Below are 26,875 nucleotides of genomic sequence, written 5' to 3'. Positions count from 1 at the left end.
ATGTGTGCATATGTATAACACTCTATGCATCTAAAAAAGTGGTTTCTAGTGCATCAAAGCTTGTGCCACAACAAACCTATCAGTATTTAAGATGCCTTAATACACTTTGTTTCAGAGTGCACTTCGGGGGGGGGGGTCAAGAAAATGCAAAGTTAGTTTTATGTGATTGACCTAAAGAAAGACTACCTTTCGCCTTTTAAATAAAGATCAGAAATCAATTTGTTACATCATAGGTGTGGGTTAATCCCAGTGTCGTTTTTGATCTATTTCTATTCTACTGGCTCCTGCTATATGAAATAGCAGGGTTTGTCCTCTTGATATGGGCATGTGGGTTTCCTGTGATTGGCTACAAAAAGACAAGATTCTCATGAGTTCTACGCATACAGAGATTTTCCTCCTACTATGGCCATCTATCAAATCTGTACATTTGCAGTCTTCAGAAGCATGGCTACTGAAATTAATAGGACCAAATGGAATGCAAATACCCTGGCTTTTCTGATTTGTGAAAAAAGCTGGATCCTACAGAGTTTCTATTAATTTCACTGTTTGTTCGTCTAACCCATATCAATTGACAGTATTATATTCTTTTAAAGAACATCTGTTGTTGTAGCTAATGATAATCCAAGTGAAACCCTATGCAATCACACACAGACTCAAATCATCCCAAGCAACATGTTTATTTTTATTTTATTTTTATTATTATTTGGACAATTTATATACATATGTACAAAAACACCTATGCCTACTTTTTTGTTTTTTTTACAATTTCATGTGATTTACAAAACAGGACAGCAAAATAACTTAGAAAGGATACGAATACTGTACAAAAGTAAAATGGATTAAACTTGTAAAGGTTGGTATTTTACAGTGTTACAGATTGTTAATCTGTAGTAAAACAGCATTTGAAGAGTATGTCCGATCTGGTGCATACTGGGCTAAGTCCATCGGCAAACAGAAAAGAGACCTGTATAGAAGTCATCAAAATTGTCCACAAAAAGATGTTGTATAGCTATAGTTTAAAGCCATGGCTTCTCTAGGAAGGTCTTTCTGAACTGAGGAGAGGAGCCATCAACGTCAGCACTCTTAAGAATTTGCAGAGTCACGTGGCAAGGATGTTCTCAGAGAACTTGATTTTGCTTTCTTCTCGACACTTGCAATAGTCTCTTCCCAAACTCCTTTTTGTTAAAAATATTACAATTGATTTTACTGCATTGTAATGTTTGCACATGAAATTCACTGCTTGTTTTACTCCAAACGTTTCCTATGTTTTCTGTTTGTTAGTGGTTAATAAACTGTGGGTCGCTTCTGATGTTGTTTTGGAAGACTCCTAAGAAGCATGACTTGCACCCCAATAGTAATTTTATTTATTTGGAAGCAAGTCCCGTTCGTGTTAACGAAACTTGCTTTCAAGTAAGTGTGTTGAGAATTGCAGCCAAATAAACAGGCTTCCGTTTCTAACACCCATGACCTTCTGGAGGTTTTGTCTGTACATGACTTTTCTTGGGCACAGATAAGGTTACCCTTCCCACAATACGTTTTCATGTAGATTTGGGCCCGTATAGCTCTTTATCAGCAAACACAGGTTGGGGAGCCTTGTACCAGTTCTCAGCTGCAGAGCAGGTGGGAGAAGGGGAAAATTGCTGGGGAGAAGCCACAAGAAAGTGGGTGTCAAATCCTTCCCCTGCTGACAGATTTCTGCTACAACTCACCCCCAACTACTTTTCCCCACTTGCCTCGACTCAGCAAAAAGCAACTGGGGTGGGGGAAGGGGCATAGCTAGGGAGGAGGGGGCCCATGTTCGCCCCTCTTCCCAGTGGCCCCTCGGATAATGAAGAAATAGGGAGGGGTGGAACGGGGGGGGGCCTTGGGTTCTTTGAATCCATCTGCTCAATTATAGCTACACCCCTGGTTGGGGGAGCTTGAAGGGGGAAAGCTGTGCTAATCCTCTACAAGTCAGTTCCCTTCCCCTGGACCACCTTGCAGCAAAGGAGTGGCATCCATTTTCCCCAGCCTTTTGTTTGTCACCAAATGTATCCATTGGACCTTTAAGACCTGGTTATGCACACCCATATCTACTAAGAGTAATGTGGGAAGCAGTGTCAAACGGTTGCCCAAGGGCTGTTGCACACGACTACCTTGCTTCTGATGGTAGGAGCAGTTGCTTTCCTCCCAACATGTGCCAAAGTGCCTGGGTGGCTGCTCGTAGTAATTGGGTTGACTGACTCATTTAACATTCACAGAGCCTGGAATTTTGCAAGCTGCTGCTCCACACACACGGCTGAAAAGATGTGGAGTGGTATACAGAACATTTCAGCTATAAGTCAGGCAACCTACTCACCACAAACAGGTGGCTACACTAAAAAAAAAGCTGCCATCATAAGCAGGGGGAGTCATACTCATCTCCCTACAATAAGAGTATCACACATTTAAATGTTGACTGGTTGCTATTTTGGGGGATAGTTTACTCCCCCAAACTGGGGTGGCAACAGTTTGGGGGATTTAAAAATAAATAAATGGAAGAGCCATTAGAGAGAAACCTAAACATGAATTCATACAATCCATAGTAGGTTTTGCACATGAGAATTTCTTTGTTAAGAATGAAAGGAACAATTCACATGTTTTTGTTTTAAAATATATTCTGCCTACAATGTTCAGGCTTGGATGCTAAGCTGTGTGCTTAAATGCATTTTAGGGCACAGCAAAGGATAATCCCAAACTATTTGGCTGGCATAGTTAGGGCACACCCATTTCTACACCCTGCAATACACAAGGGAGTAATGTGGATAACACAGAGAAGCTGTTCTGATGATCAGCCAAAACTGGACTAAGAAAGCCAAGTTTGGTCTTGGCTGATCGTCAGAACTGCCAGGAGTCACACAGCTCCCGGCGGCAAACCTGCCTCCAGAGCCTGCCTTTAAAATGAGGTTAAGGGAGCAAGCGCGTAATCGTCTGCCAGCCCTGGCAACTTCCACCTGGGGATGGGAGACTGCGGGACTCCTGGCCAGCATTGGGGGAATCCCCCATGCACTTGCATGGTGCATTATGGGAATTCTGGAGGCCTCCTGGCACCCAAACCTCCCTGCTGCCAGCAGCAGCTGCCAATCATCTGGGTGCGTAATCCATCTGCCCAGCAAAGCAATGGAGATCGTCTGTGGGGGAGGTAAGCTTTTTTTTTAGGCTTCCTCCCCTGTCCCTTCAAGCCTGTCTTGGGCTTCTCGACTCAAGGGACTAGATTATAACCTCCAGCTAGACAGGAAGTGATTGTACAAAGTGAAATCAAGTAAACCCTAGTCCCACAACTTTAAAGAAAGTAGGTGTGCCATAACCACTGAGCCACTGCACCTCAGTTTCTCATGTGTCTTTGTGACCAGATTATTTGTCAAGGAGGTGTCACTCATGTGCCTGTGAGTTGCATTGTATTCAAGGTGAAATAACAGCATTCAGCATCCAGGCTCTATTTAGCTAATACTGCACTTATCCTACAGCAGAGCAACAGTATAGGTCGAGCAACTGTTGAATCAATAGGACTCCGACTAGAGCTTAAGCTCTTAATAATTGGTCTCATATAGAAGGGGAGGCCGGTTGGAACAATACCATTTTGTGAGCTGCTGTCCTACCACATAGTCCTGACCCCAATCAAACAAGGCAGCATTAACAGTACTAGTAAAGCAGAATACTTTTTACACTAGAGCAATAGAAATAGCCAGGCTACCTGTTTTTTATAAGGAAGAACAAAAGTCCCTACGATTTATTTTGGACACCAGAAATTAATTTTGGTTTATCATAAAACAAACGTTTCAAAAAGCTGAAACGGAGGTAGAAAGTGTGCTTGGTTTCCTGACATGTCTTCACTGAAGAAAACTCATCCCTTTTTGCTTTTGAAATCCCATAGATTGTTCAGTGCCCCTAACACCTTTATTTAGAAGCTGTTCTCTTCGCATAAACAGATTTTATAATGAACCACACAGGTAAAAATGCTAGATGCATACTGAGTTCTAGTGCTGGAAGCCACGGACGATTGTAGAATACTCTACTCTCTGAGATGTTGTTTTATTTTATTTTATTTCTAGGAAGCTAGCTTTTTTTCAGGTGAAACAAGGAGAAGATACTGTCATTGCAGGTGTACTTTACAAGAGTTGTATGTACAGATTCTTTACAAAAATGGGTCAAATTGATCCAAGTGTAAGCCCATCGGCTGCAATGGGATTATCTCAGGGATAAATTTAGCCCTAGATAGAACATTTGCACCTCTCCTTCCTTCTTGTGAAGGAGGAGTTAAAAATGAAGGACCAGTAGAATGTTTCTGGGGGCGGGGAAAGAAAGTCTGTAAACATAATTCTCCACCATTACAAGAGATGGGGGAGGGAAAGTCCATGATAATAACCATTGTAAGGTTCATGCTTTTAACATTAACAAAGATGACGACTTGGCTAGATGCAAGAGATCCAATGATGCTTTTGCTCCTGTTTTAAAGAGCGAACCTTAGCTTTTAAACAGATGAGATATTGCCATTATCATTAGATGTATCAAGCCTGACACACAGGGTAGAAGTACGTAATGGTGAGGTTCATGTCACGAAAAGTGTTTTGACACACCTCCTGCGTGGTAGTTTTCAGTACCTCATGGTTGTTCTTGTCTTCCCATACTCTACAATTTATGGAAAGGTAAAAGTCTCTTGAAAAATACTTTTTAAAAATGCGCTTTAGTTGTCTCCATTAGCACAGAGAATGCTTGGGCAGGGGAGAGGGGGGTCTCTTCCCTCCATAAATGCACACAGTTCCCATATGCTGTCACAGGAATCTGGCAAGTGGATGAAGAGAATGCACCTTAGAGAGAGAGAGAGAATCGTAAGGGGAAAAAATCTTTACAAAAGTGGTAGCTTATAAAGATGGTAGCTGCTGCTATGCATTCATTCCAACAAAACACAGCAGAATAAAGCACTGTTAGTGGTATTTCTATAGTACAGTACTGTATATGGTTTTCTGATGAAAGTCTTGGCTGAGAGAGGAAAACAAATATTGGTCTCATATTCCTGCCACATTCTTTAGGGTGATTTCTTTCTTTCTTTTTGGCAAGTGAATAACAGAGCCAAATACATGTGATATCAGAAATAGGCTGAGCTTATTTCTTTTCTTCCTTTTTGCTTATACAACTGGTTTGATGGTAAGCATATTTTCACTGGAAAAAAGAGCAGCTTATATTCAAAAGTGTAGCTCATTTAAACCAAAAAAAAAAAAAAAAAAGACCTGGTTATACTGAACTGATCTTCAGGTATACATACAGGTATACCTTCAGTTATATTGGTCTTCAGTATAAATTTCAGCTTGCTTGCTTGCTTTTTCTTGCTCTTTCTTTTTCTTTCCTTTGGTTAATATAAACAACAAATGTAATGGGTTTTTTTCCTTAACAGTCTTGAACAGGATGGATTGTTGAGAGAGAGAGAGAAAGAGAAGTGAACCTTCTGCTAAACATGTGCTATGGAGTTTCTGGTTTTTGACTTAAAATGAGTTGAAAAGTGGTTTTACTAAACTCTTTTGTTTTGTTTTGTTTTGTTTTGTTTTGTTTTTAAATACAAGCAGCATTACATTAGTCAACAAAACATGTCCATGACACAGCAATCACAAACAGCTTGGGATCACTACTGTGGTGTCACAGGTCAAACCAACCAGCCAGACATATATACACCAGTGTCGATTCTGAAAACTACAAAAAAGTTGCATTATTTCTGCTGATCCCGACACATCCCCCCCTCCCCACTCCCACCCAGCAGCCACTGATTTAAGACTGTTGTTGGTAGCATAGCAGGGTGGACAGGACAAAATGTTAATCTTTTAACTTCCAGCTACATGTGCTTTAAAAATGCAAGTAGGGGAATATTACTGTACAGTGGTGGACGTATTTGTGCTGATCAGTTATGCCTTTTGCAATGATGGTTGTTGCCCACCCCACCCCCAGTTGTAGTCTGTCATTCAAAAGGAGGCAGAGCTGGCCTTTTTAGATCGCTTGATCATGCTAGGGTGGAACTCGGTATGCCGACGCGCATGCTTTGTCAGGTGGTCGCTTCTCATAAACCGCTTCTCGCAAAGTGGACATCGAAACTGCTTCTCCCCAGTGTGGGTTCGGTAGTGCCGTGTTAACTCATCGGAGCGGGAGAACTTTTTAAGGCAATCTGGCCATGTGCAAGGGAATGGTCGTTCACCTGTGGGAAAGTAATCAAGAATAAGAGAGTTAAAAGGAAATGGAAATGTGATCACAAAGGCTGGCTGATTAAAATCCTACCTTTCAATGGATTCAAAGATTGAAATATACACTGAAGTATTTCAATATAGATAACATTTTGCGGGCAGTCCATGAAGGATACAATTTTTGTGAACTACATAATTCCGATGACTCACAAAATAACCTTAGAACGCATAGCCAGAACAAGGGATCAAACTCCAACAATCCACAACAATGGCATAAGTGGGAATAGCAATTATTACAATCCAATTAAGAGACAGGGATGGGGGTGTAGTTCAGTGGTAGAGCATGTGCTTTGCATGCAGAAGGTCACCTGTGGTTCAATCCCTGGCAGTTCCTGCTGGGACTGGGAAAGAATCCTGCCTGAAACCTTGGAGAGTCGCTTTCAGTCAGTGTAAACAATATTGAGCTAGATGGACCAAGGGTCTGAATAAGTATAAGGCAGTTTTTAATATTCCGTATGTTGTGTTCCTTATGACATGGACCCACCAACTGTCCAAGTCCAACAGTCCAGAAAACCCACTTCTAGCAGTAAGTCCCAAATGCAGCTCTCTGGAATCGTTATGCAGAGATTTCCCCTAACTCATATTCCATAAGATGATAAGGAGTTGAACTTGGAATAGCATTGATTAAAAGTATGAACTCTGACACTGAGCCACATCCTCTCTCATCCATATGCAGATCCATTGCTTTCATTAATGCTTTTCACATGAGTAACAGCAAGCTTAAGAACATAAGAACAGCCCTGCTGGATCAGGCCCAAGGCCAATCTAGTTAAGCATCCTGTTTCACACAGTGGCCTCTCTCCTGCTGTTGCTTCCCTGCAACTAGTTTTGAGAGGCACTGTGTCTCTGAGGTTGGAGGTGAGAGCAATACAGACATGTTTAATACTAGAAGATAACAAAAGGATAAAAGTGATACCTTGGGCTAGGGTTACCATATTTTACCATGGTAAGTTATGGACAGTAAGGCCATTAACTATATAGTATAACCTTATTCACATGTTACACTGAATGCATGTACAATCTGTGCACAATGTACACATTTACAGATACGTATGCATGTACAGTTATTCACACATTATGCTCAGCATATGTACACTAGTACATCTCCTATCTGGACCTGCATTTCAGTGGGTTTGTACCCAGGTTCACTTTGTAAATGAACGCATGCACATAAAAACATGTTTGTATGTACAGTCACCGAGACACATGTACAATGGTAATGTCTGAATAGCGCTGTATTCATCGTGAGCAGGACATCAACTACTTTACTGTGATGAAAGATTATTATATAGCCTCTCAATATCCTCCAGAGCAATTGCAATGCAGAGTTGGATATGACACACACAAAAACCTGACTATGCAACATTTCCTACAAAACAACTTACCCTTATTCATTTTTGTTAACACACACAGCACGTTTTACTAGTTTCAGATGAACTATCCTCACTAAACACACACATGTGTGTGTGTGTGCCTTCACAAAATGTATAAACAAACTCAATCCATGATGATTCCTCAAAAAGGAAGGCTCCATCAAAATTATAGTCAGGTGACCACCCTTATCTTGGTCCAACTGCTGTTAACAGCCTGCTGGTGAGAGTGTCATAGATGTGTCACAGAAAGTCTCCTGTCAACCCACGCTTGCTCAGGACATAGGGACAATCACTTGACCATCATATATGGCTGCTGCCAGGAAATCTAGCCATCTGAATCCTACTACGTCCTATTGACTTCTATGGTTTTAATGTTCACCTAAACAATCAAAGATATATTTTCCTCCATCACTGCCAAATATGAATGCTTTTTGTTGCTAAACTCAGAAGTAGGATGGAGCATTAGTCAGGCCATCATTTACAGTGAGATCTTCAGTATATTTCACTTGGACACTTGCCATGTGGTACGAGCCAAAGACTGTGTACAAGGACAGCTGGAATTTTTATGAATCATCTCTACAAACCTGCACCGTTTTCCCTTCCCTCTTCTCTTTCATGTGCACAAGCAGCTTGAGAGACATGATTAATTATTTTTGTTATGTATGAGTCTGCTAACTCTCACTCTCTCGGCATCTTAATAAAGTCAACTGTAGCTGTGAGGAACAAGACAAAAAAGGTTCCACATTCCAAATAAATAGAGAAAAATAAATCTGCTCTATCTACCAATCTGACTGCTTTAAGTAAATTGAACTTTATCCCCCCACATCACCCTCACCCCACCCCACTTCGAAACCTCAACAAGGATTGTTGTGAATGAATGTGTCAAGATCTACCTTATCAATGCAAATTGCATATAATTGACATATGCTACCCAAGCCATTTACCCTGCTCAAACAACCATTAGGAATAGCTTTTACTTCTACAGACTGCTCTCAGAAAGACTAACATTGTTCCTGATCTGTGAAGATAACATAATCTTGCTGATTCTCATATCCAGTCATGGCTTCCAATCCTTCCAAGACTGCCAGAGAAGAGTTTTTCAATGGAAAATGTCAGTCCCTGGGTGGGCAGCAAACAGAGGTGCACCTAGGTAATTTTGGAGCCTGGACCTAAAGGCCTTTGGAGCCGCCCCGCCCCCCCCATTAAGCATAACCATGCTTGGCTGGGCAACCACACCACCCAGAGGGACTAAAGAGGATGGTAGGGCACAGGGGCTGTGGAGGCCCTGGACTTCAGCCCGGGAGTCCAGGGGTAAGAGCATCTCTGGCAGCAAACACAACCTCTCCAAAGGACTGCTACTACTTAGTACCCATGCTTTGTGGCAAGGCAAGATGGGCAATGATTTGTATCAAGGAATTTCATATTCTGTTCTCAGCATATGTTATGTAAATAAGCCATGCATATGTGCTTATTTTTCTGTGAAAACTGATATTTGAGCATATGTGGAATGTTGGCATGAAGGCATGCAGGTTAAGTGAAGGGTACAACTTGCTATGTAAGGACAAAGGGAACCCATAAAGCACAGTTTGCAGCTGCTTGTTCCTTTCCTGAGTTCCATGCAGTATATATGTAGAGCTTCTGCATGCATGGGCTTCGTTAGTCACATGCATCAATGGAAGCATCAGATCAATACATCTATAGGAGGGATTCTCAACCTTGAGTTCCCAGATGTTGTTGGACCAACTTCCATAATCCCCAACCAAAGGCCATTGGGACTGGGGATTATGGGAGCTGAAGTCCAACATCATCTGGGGACTTAAAGTTGAGAATCTCTGATCTAAAGGGATCTCTGCATGAAGCTACATCTTCTGATGATATGAACAGAAGCCATAGCAAGTGGGGGAGAGCTCATCAGAGGTCCTGTCCACAAAGGATTACTAGATTTAGATGACTACTTATTCTCAAATGCAGTTCCAGAATCCTATGGGTCAGAAATGTATTGTTCTAAAAACAAAGCACGAGATGAAAGCTGTGACTACCAGGAACGTAAACTGTACCAGATAACCATGCTCTAAGACACAGGCTTGTCTGCCATGTCAATGTAAGTGAATATAGATGCTTTTATTCCCTCTTACAAATGTCTCCTGAATGATGTGGTCAAGAGATATGGATAGACTAATAGATTTGACAATGAGGCAAAAGCCAGACTGTTATATCTAGACATTTAAAGATAGTGAAAGAAATGAAAAAGAAGTATTGATGTTGCTGTTGTTGAAGTTCCAGCATGAAACCCAAAATGGGAGCTAGCATCTATTTAAAATTAAAATGGTTGTATAGGAATAGCAATATACTGACTTGCAAAAAGAGAGTTCAAGCATTCTTACACAGTGAACACAAGAGGTTATTTATGAGAGCTTTCTAAATAACTAACTAAGCAGATGGACAGAACAGGTAATAAAGAAGACAGCACAAATAACTCGAAAGTCATGGATTTGGTAGGATTCTGAAACTTGTTCCCATGAGGCAGTTCAGTGTGCACGTAGATATGAGAAGAGCGATCAACCCATTATTATCTTGGAATAATGATACTATGCAAGAGTAATTGATAGTTCAAGAAATTGAGTGACCACAGAAGACTAAAGCACCTTGTTATATGGCCAGACAAGTGACTGGTGTGTGCGTGTATACTGTAGACACTGTTCTCAATAATTATAACAAGGACTGGGAGTGGGAGGCTCATAAAACTTCAGCTGGTCAAGTGTTCCCCTCTCCCAGATTCAGCCAAGATAAAATATTGAGAGAAGCAGTGCCCACACTTGGGAGCCAAGCAAATAAATAAAAGTTGAGAGCAAGGCAGGGTGTGCCAGGCCACTTCTCAGGACAGCCACCTGCCCAACAATCCACCCCGCTCCAGATGCCATAGAAGGTGAAATGGCATAATAGGGCTTCCCCTCTTTTCTTCTTAGTGGAAAGGAAGGGGGAGAGATCTGAAAGATAGGAAGGAAGTGAGGGTGTGATTTTAACAGGGGGAATAAAAGAAAATGTAATGGGCCAGCACTGTAGAGAAGGGTTGTATGAATCCTCAGCACCATTTGGACTTAGAGGCCTCTGTATGCAATGCTAGGTAAAACCCAAAGAAGCCCGAATCAGGTCTTAGATAGGATTGCCTGTTCTTCACAAAAGGTTCAGGAATCCATTCTCCCAACTGCTATTTCCTTGATACCCATCTTGATATCCATCTATCCACAAAGCATTTGGTGTCTTACAATTTTCACTACTGGGACCATTTTGCTGCTGTTTACCAAGATTTGCAAAGTACTGTACTTGCATGCACATAAGGTTTCCAAAAGCTAATGCACAGAAACAACCAGGGTGGTATCCTGCTGTAGCTGGAGCATAAATCAATGTTTCATGTTGGCTGCGGAAAGCAGCACATTGTTTTCTTTCACTACAGCTGCATACTCACAATCACAAGGAGCCTGGCTAAAATGTTAATTGGGATCAGCAAGCCCTGCTGAGCTGATTGCAAGAAAACAATTTTGGGACAACCCTGGTCAAACCACTCTTGTTAACCAGGTTTCAAACCCAGCTATGAATCCTGCTTAAATGCCCTGAAATTCTGCGTTCTCAGAATCAATTCCACAGGGCTTGCTGATCTCAATTAACTTTCTAACCAGGCGCTGCGATTGTAAGAATGCAGTATTTATGAGGAAAAGCAGAGACCTATACATATAATGCATCTAAAATAGGCATCCTTTGGGGTCCTGGTTCTCAACTTTCTATGAGCAATTTCTAGATTAATTTCACTAGGCAGAGCATGATATGTGACTGACCCATAGTATAGTCAGGACCCTGCTTGAAAGAAGAGTCATTTGAAGAACTAGATTAACAATGAAGAGCATTTCTGAAGAACTAGGTCTAAGAATGAAGCACTACTCTATTTCAAAAGAGTCAGTGGCTGACATCCTAATGAACCATGTGTGTAAGGAAGCTTTATGGTGATGTGCCAGGAGCCCATGCACAACTTCCCTGGTCCTGTGTGTGCATAATGGTGCCAGATAGGTTTCTGATCTTACAGAGCATTCCGAGGCATGAGCAGGACTTGGAAGTCTTGGCCCCCTGGTGGAACAACACACATGTAGAAGGGCCAGGGGAGACGCATGAGGACTTCTGGCATCCCTGCAGAGCTTCCTTACCTGCACACTTTGTTAGTCAAGATGTCAGGGAGTGTCCTGGGAAATGGGAAAGTGAGAAATATTTGTCTTGAAATATCTGTTTCAATTTCCTTTGAGAATTGCTTGGGCACAGCTGGATATTAATACATTTAATATTAACACATGACCAAGGCGAACCTTTGAGCCTCCAAAGTGTACATGTGCAATAAAAGGACTCTGTTAGATATGTTAATTAATGTTAAACAAAATATGTTAAAATAAAATAAAATAAATAAATAAATAAGGACTCTGAATGCAATGACATGTTTACTAACTTCCACCAAGGGTAGACAAAAAGTTATCCAAGTTATAACTCTATTTATTTTGTTATTTATTAGTGGTACATCCCAGTTCATCACATGAGCCTCCCAAAGGCTCATACAGGGTACCTGAGAAATTGTATGCTATAAGGAAAAGCTAAGCTGTGAGAGTTTCCCCAGTACTTTATGTCTAGAGAGATTCCCCCATGGCACCAGAAACCCATTTCTCCCACCGCTCCAAATTACATGCCAGCAACCAAGCAGTCATTAAAAAGTCTCTTCCACTGCAGAATGTGTCAGTGGACAGTGCTGGGCAGTGATGTCTCCTGAAACAATGGTGCATTCAAGCATCTGCAGGTTCACTGTACTAGTGCTAGGATGATGGCAAAAGTTTCAGGAGGGCAGGACTCGAAAATGTGATTGCTCCCTGCAAGTCCCCACCCCTGCTCATTTGGCTACTATTCCCTTACCCACCCCCCTAAGCAAGCTTTTCAGCAATTTTCCACCCTCCTTTCCACACAAAACATCTTTCTTTTGGGTGGCCTGCATCTTTTTAACAGTTGGTGTGCACAATAAGGCTGAAATGAGTGCAACATGCTACTGAAGAATTCACAGTCTCTCTCACACACACCTCTACCCCTTGCTTAGGCTCACAGTACCAAGTCTATTAAAAACAGGAATAGATTGCATGATATCCTACACATAGACTCTGAATATATTTAAGTACATGGGGAGGTGCGGGACTACAAGTTAGATACTATCCTGCCAAGTATTAGCAATATTATTGATTGATTGATTGGTTTGATTTGATTTCTATACCGCCCTTCCAAAAATGGCTCAGGGTGGATTACATAGAGAAATAAATAAATAAATAAATAAGATGGCTAAATACTCCTGTTGTGTTCTGCATACTTGTGAAGACAATTATTAGGCAGGCATGGAAGGTCCCAGGAACTATGCCTAGTCCCAAACTACCATCTGAAAATAGTTTATATGACTATTCCTGTGTAAGTCATCAAATGGGACATTATGTATGTGTATTTTCCTTATATAAAAATGGTTGGTGAGATTATTAATGTTATTGAGTTCTGAAACCAGGGCGGTGGTGATGGCGGTCATCAATGAAAGTTAGTATTAGTTGCCATTAAGTATATACAGTCATGGAGGGGTTTGCATGAAATGGTGGAAAGATTATGTCCAAAGGCAATTGTATTAGTAATACGAGTCTGAGCCATAGAACAGAGGGCATACACTTACACTTTAAAGTAACTACAGGAACAGAATCACAGAGATGGCCAGTATCAAAACAAACTTTATTTAAACACACAAATACATGGGCTACGTTCAAATATCAGTGAGAGTGAGACAGAAAAGCAAATGCTACCATGATATACAGACTATAATGGTCCAGAAGATATTGGGGAATTCATTCTTTGCTCCATGACAGAGTGGAAAACTATGATGAAGCAATAAGTAGTGTCAAGGGATGAAGTAATAAGTAGTGTCAAGGGATGAAGCAATCCAGTCACAGCTACTTGCTACCATGCTGTCCCCAAGTGCATCACTAAGGAGGTGGTGAATACAAAACTCGTGCAGGTATGAGGAGATGTTGCCTGTGCTGTTCCATCTATTTTCATTAGATTCCCATGAAATTCCTGTTACTGACACCTGTTTTAGACATCATGCTGGATAGATTCTGCCACAGTAATGCTCTCCTCTGGCTTAAAACTATTTTTTTAGAGTAAGTTTATCTAGTTGCCTTCATGAATTTAGTATTCTGTCAAAAGGCTCCTGTCTTGTTCCTCGGCAGATTAAGAGTGAGATTTTCCATTTCCTTCCACTGAGCTTCCGCAGCCATTAAAGCCAGCCTCCACCTCTCACTGCGACAAGCACCCAAGGATTCACCTTATCTCCCCAATGGCTCCTGGGGCAACAGTAGTTTCTACAATGAGAAAGAGAGGCAGTTAACTGGTTTTATTAATAGCACAAAGAATAGCAAGGGATCCAATAAAAGTAACAACTAGTATTCACCCTATTTTAGAATCACCTTGTGTACACAGAGCTTGGTAAGCAGGGTTCAGGATGCAATGACAGTTCATCTTTTGCAGTGGAACACATACCCAGTGTGGAAAGCGGGGGAGGAGCATGCAGAGTAGACATAGGTCTAAAAAAGGCAAACGCTTTTTTTTTTTACTGAGGGCTCTGGAAGTGACTGAGGAAAACCCTGTGTGAATGAATGGGGAAAATAAAGCTACAGAATTAGACTCCTTTATGGAAGTGGAACACATCCAGGCCCTCGAGCAGAGTATAAGATGTTCCTCAGGGACAGGACCAAAATGAGCATAACTCCAAATCTGATTGCTATGATTGAGAACTGCCATCACTAAAGACTTAACAGAGTTTACTCCAGAGGGCAGAAGGAAATGATGGCTAAGATCAGTTGTTCTTCTGCTACGTTGCTATCTGACCTTGCATTTACATACTTGGTAGTGGTTTTAATAGATTAGGTAGTGTTTATGCTGGTATATCAATGAACAGAGGCAGAATGGAACTTCATTGCAAACAGAAATTCTGGCAGACAGTCTAATGTGTGATATGATTATACTATACCCCATTTCTTTTCTCACAACAGTTTACTGTAAGGGCTATGAACATAGCTTCTGATAAGGCTAGAGGCAGCTTTTAAAACCAAATCCTCCTGCCAGCTGCTGCCCTTTGCTTCCATACAGTAGCCCTTTTAAAAATGCACTATGTAGATACATTTGTAATACTTCTAAATTTGCACTACTCCTTTCCATACTAATCTTCTTATAATAATTCAAAAAGGTGAACACCAGAAGTCAACAATGTACATATCAGTTGTTATATTTAAAAGCATCTAAAAGGTTAAACTAAAGCCTCAACCAGAGTGAAGTTCAATATTAAATGCTCCCCCCCGCAAAAAAAGAGGGGTCTTATTTATTTCTGAAGTTGAACAGGGCTGGGCATCTGCAGGCATCACTGAAGAGGGAATTTCATAAAACTGAAGCTGCTTCCGAGAAGGCTCTGCTCTTAATCTGCTCGCCAACAAGATTCAGAAGAGTCTCCCCTTTCCTCCCACACCAGCCAATCTTAATTGACAGGATTGTGGAAAGTCTGTTAGGGTCAGAAGATACAAGTGGCATTAGCAGCAGACAGTAGAATCTACAAAGGGCTGGGGAATATACAACAGCCAGCAAGTGCTTTCTTGCTCCAAAGCAGATCTTAGAAATGAGCGATCCCAACCTGAACCCTATCCCTGGTCATCACAGGGATCAAATCCCGATTTTCACAGGGGTGGGTACATGCATATGTTCTGAGCTTACTCTCTTCCTGCCAGAGAAGGGGTACCCACCCTTGATGTCATGGAGTGTGATGGGAAATATAGTCCAACACCATCGAACTCCAAGTTTGATCTTTATCTTCCTCTCTAAAAAGGAAAACTGAGATGGAAGAGGACCAATAGAATTTTTATGGTTTGGACTACCTTTCCTATATGAAAAGGCTTTGGTGTTTTTTTTAAAGTTTAGGAAAAAAGATTACTGGGAGAGGACAATATAATGATTTTAAAATATGAATGGTATGAGGAGAATATAAATAGCTTCCCCCTCTTCTCTCATAATGCTAGAACTCAAGTTACTTAATGATACTGACAGGAAGCTTAGAACAGACTAAAAGAAACACGATGAACATGAAACTCACTATAACTAGCTTAGAAAAAAATATTGGACACATCATGGGGAGAGCTACATATAAATCAACAGTGATTAGCTAGGATAGTTAAATAGTACATCCATGTTTGGAGACAGTCTGAGTACCAGGTGTTGGGGGCAAACAGGGGAACACACGTTACATTCTTGACCTCACTGTAGTTTTCCCAGGGGCATCTGTCCAACCACTATTGGAAACAGAATACTGGACTACATGGACTCTTGGTGTGGAGTATTTATGTTTCTATTTTTTCTTGACCTGTACTATTAACTTTGGCTGATAACAGCAAAGTAAATGGTTTGGGGGGAAATAAGCCCTCAACCAGCACCTACACAGTGTCTAAAAATGTTACTTTCTTCCCGTTAAATATCTGCTCAGCACACCTACATAAATGATGGAGGAAAACTGTGGGATTCAGCTTGCTGTAATCTTTTTTTTTTTTAACAGATCCAGTGGGGAACTGAACCAAAGCAAGGGGGCCTCTCTGGTTCTCAAGTAAGCTTGCCTCCCCCATATAATGAAAGGGATACAGGAAGAACCAAGGAATGTTCCCACAACTGCCAAGATTTACAATCCTAGCCCCACAAATGATACAAACAAAACAATCCAACATACCTTGCATTCCTCTTTGCTCCAAAGGCCTCCGGAATTGGTGTCATTCCTGGTTTCTTCCAGGAGTGCTTAGAGACCCGATAAGCTCTTCCAACTTCGGGCACGTGTCCACTGTCTTGCATGGACATTAGCCTTGATAGTTCTTGTCATCACCTCTTGCTGCCTGTCCATTTTACCAATAGTGGTTTCAGAATTGTCCAGAAATCCACTACATCTCCATGGACAGGTGGGCAATAATAATAATATGCTCAGATTAGGTTTCCGTTCTTGTTCCAGAATGGCTGATATCTCTGGGCTTTTGGTCCTGGCCCTTCTACTCTTTAATTTTCCTTCTGGTATTCATTATCCCAAGCAAAATGATTACTGGCTGGGCAACAGAGTCTGAACACCCAGTTCCAAAGACTTGATCTCAGAATTAAGAATTCCTCTGTCACTGGATCCAGATGTTCACAAACATCTGGATACCTCACTGGCCAGCTGGCAGCAGGCCTACAAAGTATCTTTTCCTTCTTATATATGATTGAAGAAATCATCTTGCTAGAAATACAACAGTTGCAAATATACCAATACTGGCGAGAAAGAAGACGCATTCAGACCTAAGGTATTTCCATTTGGACAGGCAGAGAACCTGCTAGAAACTCGAGCACGGACTGCAAAGAAGAGAGATTAGACCAGATGGATCACTGATTCCGCATAGTGGAATAAATGGTATGTATCTACGATTCCACCAAGAGTAAAAACTTTCATTTTATATAATTTTGTACCAGGAACCCTGTTCTAGTGTACAAAGAACAGTTGGTACAAGTAGCAAATGAGAAGTTATTTGAAGCAAAAGTAATTTGCCCTGTTGCATGTAGCAGTTTCTTGTGAACAAGCACACTAGTTAAGGAGCAACAAGAGGCCAAGATCTCCAGATACCTACACCATAGATAAGTCACATATGCAAATTGGTTCCTCCCTGGTATTTTACTGCTGTATAATTCATTTTTCAATAGTTGTAGTGGTTAAAATGCTGAATTAGGGACAGCCAGGTTCAAATTCCTACTCAGGTATGAAGCTCACTGGTTAATTTTGGGCCAGTCACTATTTCTAGTCTAATGAACTTCACAGGGTTACTGTGAGGATAAAGCTGGGGTGGAGGGAACAGAGGAGATAAACTATGTATGCTGCCCTGAGTTCCTTGGAGGAAGGGTGGAATAGAAATAAAGGAATCCAATATGCAAGGAATCTGGAATTCCTCATATTAAAACCACAAATTCAAGAATAGGAACATTGATATGGGTGTACTTCATCCACATGCTTTACTCAATATTAGTTTCAAACTTGCTTCTTCCTTGGTTGTACAGATTTACAGAATTTAGAAAGCCCCTCCCCTTCTGAATTAGCAGAGAAACATGGCCGCAGTCCATTTCCTTATAAATAACTTGCAGATTGCCATCCTAGGTCAGAAATGGCAGGGTGACACTGGCTGAGCTGAAACATTCTTAGGCAGTTTATATATTTATAGGAGTCAGCTATTCTCAAGTATTTGGAATGGGATCTTTTCAAGCCAACTGGAAAATGGAGGTTCCAGACACAGGGATCTAAACATGATTTCCTCTGCCATCTTGTTCCCGATATGAAAGCTCCGACCTAAGTTATGAATATTACGGTAATGGTACCTCAGAGATTAGTGCTTTGCTCAGAGAGATACTTAGTGTTCATTTTCTAAGAAACACACACAAAAATAGTTAGGGCATAAAAACTAGCATATTTCTTCTATGCTAAGGCGCAACAGGGTATAATAATTCATTAGTACTGGCATTTTCAAAATATCCATTACTGGCAAGTCGAGTTACCAGTCTTGGTGGGAAAGGATGAAGCTGATGAGCAAGCAAGCATGCACGGCTCTATAACTCATTGTTTCCCCCTTATATCTCCATTCCCCACTCTTAGAGTGGAATATGTTGGCTCTCTATACTTCAAATGAAGAAGAAATGAGTATCTGAAACATGGGTTGCAAGTGATTTCAGTAAAACTGGCCCATTCCATCCCACCTTCTACATGCACAGTATTCAGAATAAAATATACTGCACACAATGATTGCTTAACATATGCCTTAAACATGGAGAATGAAGCGCATCTTGCAAAAAAGAAATCTTCACATCTTGTCAGTCACCTCAACAAGTCTGTGTGTTCACAAGAGTTATTCCTGAATATTTCCATAATTCACATCAAGTATTTCTCTCTGGGAATGAATAACTGAGGAAGGGTTGGAACTTCTTGTTTGGAAAAAAGCAACGATTTGCGGCTGGCTCAGATTATATCTCCCCAGACCATCTGATTAAAAGGGTGACACAGCGAGAACATACCCATTGCCATGTCTTTTGCAGATGTCCCAACACCTTCCTGACATGTCCCTTTATTGCAGGGGGAGGGGTGCTAATCCAAATAGCAGTTCTACATATGTGCCTGGCCTGCAAAGGAGAGAGATTAGACCAGATGGACCACTGTACGGAATCAGTGATAGTGGTCATTCATCAATGATCAGTGATCACTGTTTAAAATAGTATTGGAGCACGTGTAGGGCTGCCATTCAGATGAGCAGGCATCCCCCATGTGATGGGACGCGCTGGGACATCATCAAGTGAAGTCACAATGGGCACATACTTGACGGGTCCCCCTTTAAATTGCATGGGTCAAGGAGGTATTATCCAAACTGGCCTTTTGTTTTTGAATGACCATAACCTTATGGTCTTCAAGATCTATTTAAGTCATTCACACAACCAAAACCCGAGTTCTACCTGGGTTTCGGAGCTCTGTGTACTCCCAATTTTGGGTTGTATGGAAGCAAAGTAGGAGGAAAACCTGGCTTTTCCTCCTATCTTGCTTCCACACAATCACTTCTACCCAGGTTTCCCTCCTACCTTGCTTCCACACAATGAAAAATTGGGAGCACACAGAGCTCCCGAATCCAGGTAAACCACAGTTGCTGATTGTGTGAATGACATCATTGTGTGTATAAATTATTCCCATCATGTCTCATCCATGATGACTGCAATATTCCAGTGCTAATCACTAATATGAATTTAAGGCCATGATGCAATTTTTAAAAGGCACAATTACTAATTTTTATTGTTTGAACCAAAATCCAGGAACTCGAACACACAAATATTAGATTCTATAGACCCTTAACCTTGTTTGTTTTGCCTAATTGTGGCCTCAGAACCTTATCTTCTAGGCCAGGGCTGCTCAACTTCAGCCCTCCTGCAGATGTTGGCCTACAACTCCCATAATCCTTGACTACTGGCCACTGTGGCTAGGAATTACGGGAGTTTTAGTCCAAAAACGGGGTGTGTGTGCTCAGTTGAGCAGGACTGTTCTAGCCTCTGCTAATCAGTTACTAACTTCTAACCCCTGAAGAGCTTGATTTAGAAGCTGCTGTAATTATCTTATTAATAGATTTCTGGACCAGTGTATCTTGGTTTTCTATCTGGGAAGATGTCTTCCCAGAGGCATCTAGTGGGCCATTGTGTGAAACAGGATGCTGGACTAGATAGCCCTTGGGCCTGATCCAGCAGGGCTGTTCTTATCTCATCCCCTATCTCAGGCCTGCTCAATTTAGGCCCCCCAGCTGTTTTTGAACTACAACTCCCATAATCCATAGCCACAGTGGCCAATAGCCAGGGATTATGGGAGATGTAGGCCAACATCTGCAGAGGGCTGAAGAAGAGCAGCCCTGCCCTATCTTCTCCTACTTGCCTCAAGGATTTCAGCACAATCAAGGTTATTTCTCCAGAGCCTCTGTAGTTCTGACCTCACATGAATGTCCATGGCTCCTTCCCCTGCATTGTAGGGGTAGAGGGTGGAGCAGGCCATGCACCTTATCCTAAATCTGAGGAGGAATCTTTCACTAGGTTCTATTGCTTGGAAGGTCTTAAAATCAAAACAGCTCCATGCACCAGCTGTTGAAGAGAATCCAGCTGCCAGTGTCTCTGTAGTCGTGCACCATTGCAATAGTTCAAAGCTGCCTGGAAAATGTTTCACTTACAGGGAGAGTAAGTAAGAGGTTGAACATGGGTTCCAAGAGCAGAAATTCTGAAACTGTTCTTCAGAATAAAATTTGAGAGCTTGCGATTAGCATTAGAAATGCAAGACAAGGAAGTAGCTAAGAGGGTGGAACCACACATCTTCTTTGCACTGCGGCTGTGAAAGACTGCATAGCAAATCAGACTGATGGTCCAGAAAGCAAGTTCAGATGAAGACACAGCCTATTATTTTAAGCATACCTGAAAGCTTGGAGATAAGGAACTGAGGAAGTGGTGTTTTTTCTTCTCCTTAAATGAATGAAGAAAGCACTGGAGACAGCTAGTACAATGTGGTGGGGGAAGGGCAGGGACAGTCCAGCCAGGAAATGTCATGATGTAGCTGTGGAATGCACAGTGCATGCAGGGGGAACTCAGGGTTTTAAATCTGGCTGGCAAGCTTCATACTAGTAGGCATAGTTTAGTTTTATATTAGCTAAGGACATAGACTTGGCCCATCTTGCAAGTCCTGTCAAAGGGCTGTTAGGAAGGAGGAAGAAGATAGGAAGCTGCCTTATCCTGAGTCAGACCATTGGTCCATCTAGCTCAGTATTGTCTACACAGACTGGCAGCAGCTTCTCCAAGGCTGCAGGCAGGAATCACTCTCAGCCCTATCTTGGAGAAGCCAGGGAGGGAAGTTGGAACTTTCTGCTCTTCCCAGAGTGGCTCAATCCCCTAAGGGGAGTATCTTATGGTATTCACATGTAGTCTCCCATTCAAATGTAAACTAGGGCAGACCCTGCTTAGCAAAGGGAACAATTTATGTTTACTACCACAAGATCAGCTCTTTACCACAAGAGAAGTCAATCACTTCTCTAGCTACAGAATCAGGCTCTGAACAGGGGGCTCTGCAAGTCACCCTCAGTGTACTCATCCATACAGTTGTGTTTTATTTTTGTTATATCTAAAATCCATTCTGGTCCTTACTAGAACACATATCAGCCCAGAGAATAAATGTATTTCAGATGTTATTTAATCATTGCATGGTCTAATCAACTACTTACTGTAATGGAAGCAGTGATAGGAAGGCATTTCCAAAAAAAAGAAAGAAAGAAAGAAAGAAAAAAGAGAGCACCATTTGTTAATTTCCACCCAGAATACTCTTCTGGCTGGAAAAGACAGAGTTGCCAAGGTGATACTATTCATCAAACTAGCTTCTTAGTGGCCAGAGTCTCACAAATCATATGAAGTAAGAACATGAGCTTATCCACACCCATACTAGGCAAGCTAATAAAAAAGTACTCTCCATTACCAACTTGCAGCAGGGGCCTTAAGAACAGGGTCAACTGTTCTTAGAACACTGAACAGATGCGGCTATCAGTATTCTATAAAACAAGAGCAGAAAGTGGGGACCTTCCATAGTATTTGTGATATCGAAGCTTTTCAGAGGACCTGGAAAACTGAATCATGTTGCTTCTGTTCCATTTTGTATTGTTCCATCTTACCCCTGAGTGGGCTAATATTATGAAATGGTAGGTTAAGTTAGAAGAGGTCATTAGATTTATTCTCACTAAATAAGAACTACTTGCTTTCCTTGAAGACTTTTTCTCCATACTGCCTGTTCAGGCCCTTTATGCATTGCAGGGGTAGGCAACCTCGGTTCACCAGCTGATGGGAGCTGAACTACAACTCCCATCATCCCCAATTACAATAAACTGAAGCTAGGGATGACGGAAGTTGAAGTTCAGCAACAGTTGGGAGAGCCAAGGCTGCCTATCCCTGATTTATTGCCTAGAAAGGGCCAAATCTATCTCTCATAAACATTACTGGTTCTGTATTTAATCTGGAAAGTGAGCTTGCAGGACATCAGCAATGGGTGGGTATATCTTCACAAGTTAACTGTTACTCCTGCCATTGTGCAGAAGCTAGCTGTGGCCAACACTCTTTTCCTTCCGATGTTCTGTGTTTTAACCACAGGAATCACTGCTGAGTGACATGCACCACTCCTTTTCCTGTTCATCTTCTGCCCTGTGCTGCATGCGATGCCAGCTCTGTGAGCAGGAAAGCAGTTCTGGGACTCACTCCCAGGTTTCCTCCCATAGTAGTCAGAACTAGGCCACTGGCAAAGACACTTCAGTGGGAGTTCAGCCAGAATCCACACTTGCCACTCCCTCCTGAAGAAAGATGGAGTTTAGTTCACAGATGTTTACTGTAGGACCTACTTGTTTTGGTTCCTAAAATGATGATTGCTTCCTTTTTTAGCCAGCTCTTTGAGGGAGAGGGAAAAGGCATGAACAGGAGAAATGCTAATGGTGAGGAAGATGGGTTTCTCCTTTGCCTTATCTTTCCCCCACTATGCCAGCTTACATGTGCAGTGCTTTAAGCCAGCCACTTTATGAGATATACATTTGCCAACAAAACGTTAACTTCTAAAGGCAAGGCAGCTGTTTGTGAGAATCTGAATTGCTACAGCATATTTATGTTATCAGGTTAACATTCTGCCAAATTGCTAAATCTTCTCACACAGGCTAGGCTAGGCTAAGGCATGGAACATCTCGTTTTGCAAATAATTACAGCTACAAATAATCATTCAACATTTCCTCTCTCTCTCTTTAAAATAAAACATACGTAGTACTTGTGGGAAAATCCATATTGGAACAGGAAATGAAAGCCTTCCAGTTAAGAATACGGCCGAGACAGTAGTCAAAATCCTTATCACCTCATATCAGCTCTAGACAGACCATCTTTAGAGGAGGACAACTAACAGCTATCCCATGGATATTATTTGCAGATACTGCCAACGGAAGTACCTGTGGAATGCACAACACACACACACCAAGAGCAATATAAATACATGTTCTCTTGGTCTTGACTACCAATATGCAACTATGTAACCATCCAAAAGCCACTTTGAGGTAGCAAATCATGTTCCATCACTATAATACCATAAATATATGGTAAAAATATGACAGCGTTGTATCATTATACTAACTTTCTAGCCCTCATGTGTTTGATCATAAATGCTGCTCACACACACACAATGTGGTCTTCCACCAAAAATTATCCTTGGTTATGAACACATGGAAGCAATTTGCTGTTATCTTTAAACGTATTCACCAAATTCTAGGGATGCTTCTCCAGTGACTAATCAAGTGCCAGTGGATGTGATCCTTTATAGTGGTTGGGGTTAAACCAAGAACAAACCCCAAGCATTCCCTTAGAAACACCAGCTTGTTGTAAACACATTCAACCTTGGCCTTTAGAGCCTAAAATAATAATAATAATAAAGGCAGTGAGGCAATGTGTCATAATACAAATGACTACAACAAAGCCACTTGCCATATTACTAAGGGCCAAAGAAACTAGGAAGTCTTTGCAAAAGAATAGTGTGTTCTTTACATACTAAGCACCTACAACTAAATTATCCTATTGATAAATACATGTTCAACATAAATGGGAAACTTTCCAAAAGTAGGGATTTCACAACTTCCCTGCCTCATTTGCTCCCCATCTAATTTTACATTCCAATGCATTTAGACATCATGAGAATCCATGTGTTTCCTTCACGACAATTCGGAAAACGTCATCAATCCACGACCGCCAAAATACGGCCACGCCCAGCAAGATTTATAGACCCAAGATGTGCCCAGGGGGATGAACCAAAGAGAGCTCTGAAATGTTAGCTTAGGAAGCAGTTGAAGAGAAAAAGTTAAATAACCATACTCTGCTTTTTAGACAAAAATGATAATCCTATGCAATATTATATCCAATTTGCATGGCGACCCCTGAACAGAGAGAACACTAGCCTGGCAAGAAGAGAAGAACCACCATGAAATTAAACAGATGGCAATCCCTAGAAGGCTCTAGTGTAGGCAAAACCTGAAGCATCCATACAACCTCTCTTCCCCCCACTCTCATTCCTTCCAGTCTCAAAGCAGCATCTTGGGCTGAATAGCTCCTCTGCTGGTCTGATTATCTCAGTGTAAGCACACCTCGGCGACAGTCAGAAGCAAGGAGAAGAAAACAAGATTCAGAAGCCTGACAAGCCAGTGAACCACCCTGTGCTGCTCCCCCATCCAGTCACACACAGTCTCGACGTGCCATTCGCATGAACGCCCTGTACCCGAGTGCACGGCAGCCTGCTGCTCTCGAGAATGCTTAGAAGTGCCGAGCAGGGGACGCTGATATAGGAGCTGGCGGCGGGAGAAGAGAAGGGCTAAAATAATCGCGCAGCATCTTTAAGGAGGGTTCATATCAGGACAAGCAGCGTGACGGGGGACGGGGGAGAGGCAGATACGCCGCAAAAGAAACCCAGAGAGCTCAGCAGAGCACGGTGGTTTCCCTGTATCTCAACGGAAGCATTCCTGTCAAGAGGGTGGGCGCTCGCTGGCTGCCCCTGCTCTGCTCCCATCAAAGCTGCACGGTCACTGTTCTCCGCTCCACTGAGTCAAGCCCCCCGCCCTCGCGCCCCCGGCACCTCCCCGCCCCCGCCCGGTAATGGAGAGACATCGCTAACCTGTATGCACTCTGTAATGGGCTTTAAGGTGGGATGATTTGCCATAGACTTTGCCACATCCACTGTAGGGGCACTTATGTCTTTTCTCAGTGGCCAGCTTCCCCTTCGCAGGCACTCCGCTGTGCAGGAGGGAGAGGGGGTCGGGCACGCTGCCAGCATCCTGCCCCTCCACGGGGCTGTGGGAAGGGCTCGACCCAGATTCGGTGGTCACGTCGCTGTCTGATCCCGCATCCTCATCTGGGCTCTCCACACTGTCACTGCAGATGGATGGGGTTGGGAGGGGTCTGTATTTGTTCAGGTCCAACAAGCTCTTGGCAATGGTCACCAAAGTGCAATAATCCTTCCAGGCGTCCCTGGGGTCGTTCATCTCCTTGGTCACGACGGCGGCGGCTTCTGTGGCCGCTTCCTCCTCCTCTTCCTCGGGCATCTTCAGCAGCTCTGCTTCCCGGGTCACGTCTTGCTGTGCCACTGACCGGTTGGAAATGGACACCAGGCACTGGGCAGCCACGAAGTCCATGTAAGCCACTGCTGACATCCTGCAGGCGAGGAGCTGCCACCCTTCCCACAGGAGGAAAGAGAAAGGCGGGGGGCAGCGCGCGGCGTGGGGGGGGGGAGCAGAACCCGAAGGCAAAAACTTCCTCGCTGTCTGCCTGTCGTGGCCGCCGCCGCCGCCCTCGCCCTCTCGGAGGGGGGCTGGGTGGGCTGGTGGGGCTGTGGCAATCGGCAGGCTGCTTGATGTGCTGCCTTCAGGCTGCGGACCGCGGGTGGAGGCGGGGTGGGGTACCTTCGCAGCCAGGCAAGGGATCCACCTCTGCCGCTCGGCGTTTACATAACCACGACCATCCGTGACCCCCGACAGGGAGAACGGCGCCCGCCTACCTTTTGACCTCAGTCACAGCCACAGACGGCGGCCAACTCCAGGGGCTTCATGCACTCGCACGCTGGCAGGTTGGAATATAAGGCGGTCTTCAGAAACAGTGTCACAAGTGGTGATTTCAAGTAATTCAAGTAGCACCAGGGGGTGGTTTCCTTCGTCGTCTTCTTCTTCTTCTTCGTCGTCGTCTTCTTCTCCCCACCCCGCAGGAAGGAGAAGGAAAAAAGCACAGGAGGAGCTCTCAGTAATCGCGCACCCAAACCGATGGTTTCCCCTGGCTTGCTGGCTTGCCCCTTCCTTCTTGGGCTGTCCTTCCTTAGGATTCCCAGCGCATTCCCGCACTCCTCAGAAGATGCGCTGCCGAAGCCTTCGCCCAAGGTTGAGGGCTCTCAGCAGAGACTTTTGCCCGCTCTGCCCACTGCCTGACTCACTCCCCCCTCGCCTACGGCTTCTCGCTGTTCCGGCACAGTCTTGCTCAGGACCAATTTCGCAGAAGCCCATCACGCAAAAGGTTCCTCCGAGACCCCCACCCACCCCAACACCACCAATTGGTCAGCCGGGAGAGTGATTCAACTCTGTTTACCTTCTCCCCCTTCCACTCAGAAGGACCTTTTTTGCATGAGAGGTGTGTCTATAGACAGAGAGCTCGGCCAATCCTCCGGTTCCCTACCAATGCCTCGTGCTACTCCTGGAGCCTCTCAGCCCCCATTTAAAAGGGCAACAAGGGAAGCGCCTAGAGAATTAATAGCAGCGGCGCTCTGTCTTTCGAAGTGCCAAGAGGCGCGGGAGTTCCCTTTAGCCAGCTTGTTAGGGCGACGACACAGCATTACAGGGTGCACAGGAGCATTACACCGAGCTTCCGCTGCCTTCCTTTCCCTCTTGGGCGAACTCTTTCCCTTTCTGTCCATCAGGACGTAAAGTTTCCATATTCAGCAAAAATCGGGTTAACAAGCTCTCTAGCTACCCTTATAGTCCCAGCAACCAGCTAGCCAATCAAAAGTGATTTGGCTGATGTCACTAACATTGGCTCCTCCAATCAAAAATACAT

General features: G+C 43.1%; 1 protein-coding gene across 2 annotated transcripts; it reads right to left on the bottom strand.

The window, feature by feature from the left end:
• Positions 1-661: 661 nt before the first annotated feature.
• Positions 662-26,389, bottom strand: KLF9 (KLF transcription factor 9). 2 transcript variants are annotated; one of them, XR_008315725.1, is made up of 3 exons: positions 24,954-26,389; positions 16,437-17,083; positions 13,387-14,034 (listed from the first exon to the last, which is right to left on the bottom strand). XR_008315725.1 is itself a non-coding variant. In XM_053293914.1 (2 exons), exons 1-2 carry the CDS (start codon positions 25,486-25,488, stop codon positions 5,970-5,972), a joined length of 765 nt encoding a protein of 254 aa, XP_053149889.1. In that variant the 5' UTR covers positions 25,489-26,379; the 3' UTR covers positions 662-5,969. The 2 variants fall into 2 exon arrangements, 1 of the variants encoding a protein (XP_053149889.1); XM_053293914.1 differs by lacking the exons at positions 13,387-14,034; positions 16,437-17,083 and adding an exon at positions 662-6,199 and having other exon boundaries at positions 24,954-26,379.
• Positions 26,390-26,875: the final 486 nt, after the last annotated feature.

This window comes from Hemicordylus capensis, chromosome 2 (genome assembly GCF_027244095.1).
Source record: "Hemicordylus capensis ecotype Gifberg chromosome 2, rHemCap1.1.pri, whole genome shotgun sequence".
Classification (NCBI taxonomy): domain Eukaryota; kingdom Metazoa; phylum Chordata; class Lepidosauria; order Squamata; family Cordylidae; genus Hemicordylus; species Hemicordylus capensis.
The sequence above is the reverse complement of the archived record's forward strand: the minus strand, read 5'-3'. Positions and strand labels throughout refer to the sequence as shown.

Coding starts and splice junctions, on each gene's coding strand:
- KLF9 (XM_053293914.1), bottom strand. CDS start 25,488: ATGTCAGCAGTGGCTTACATGGACTTCGTGGCTGCCCAGTGCCTGGTG. Junction 6,200..24,953: donor CCATTACAGAGTGCATACAG/GTTAGCGATGTC, acceptor ACTTTCCCACAG/GTGAACGACCATTCCCTTGC.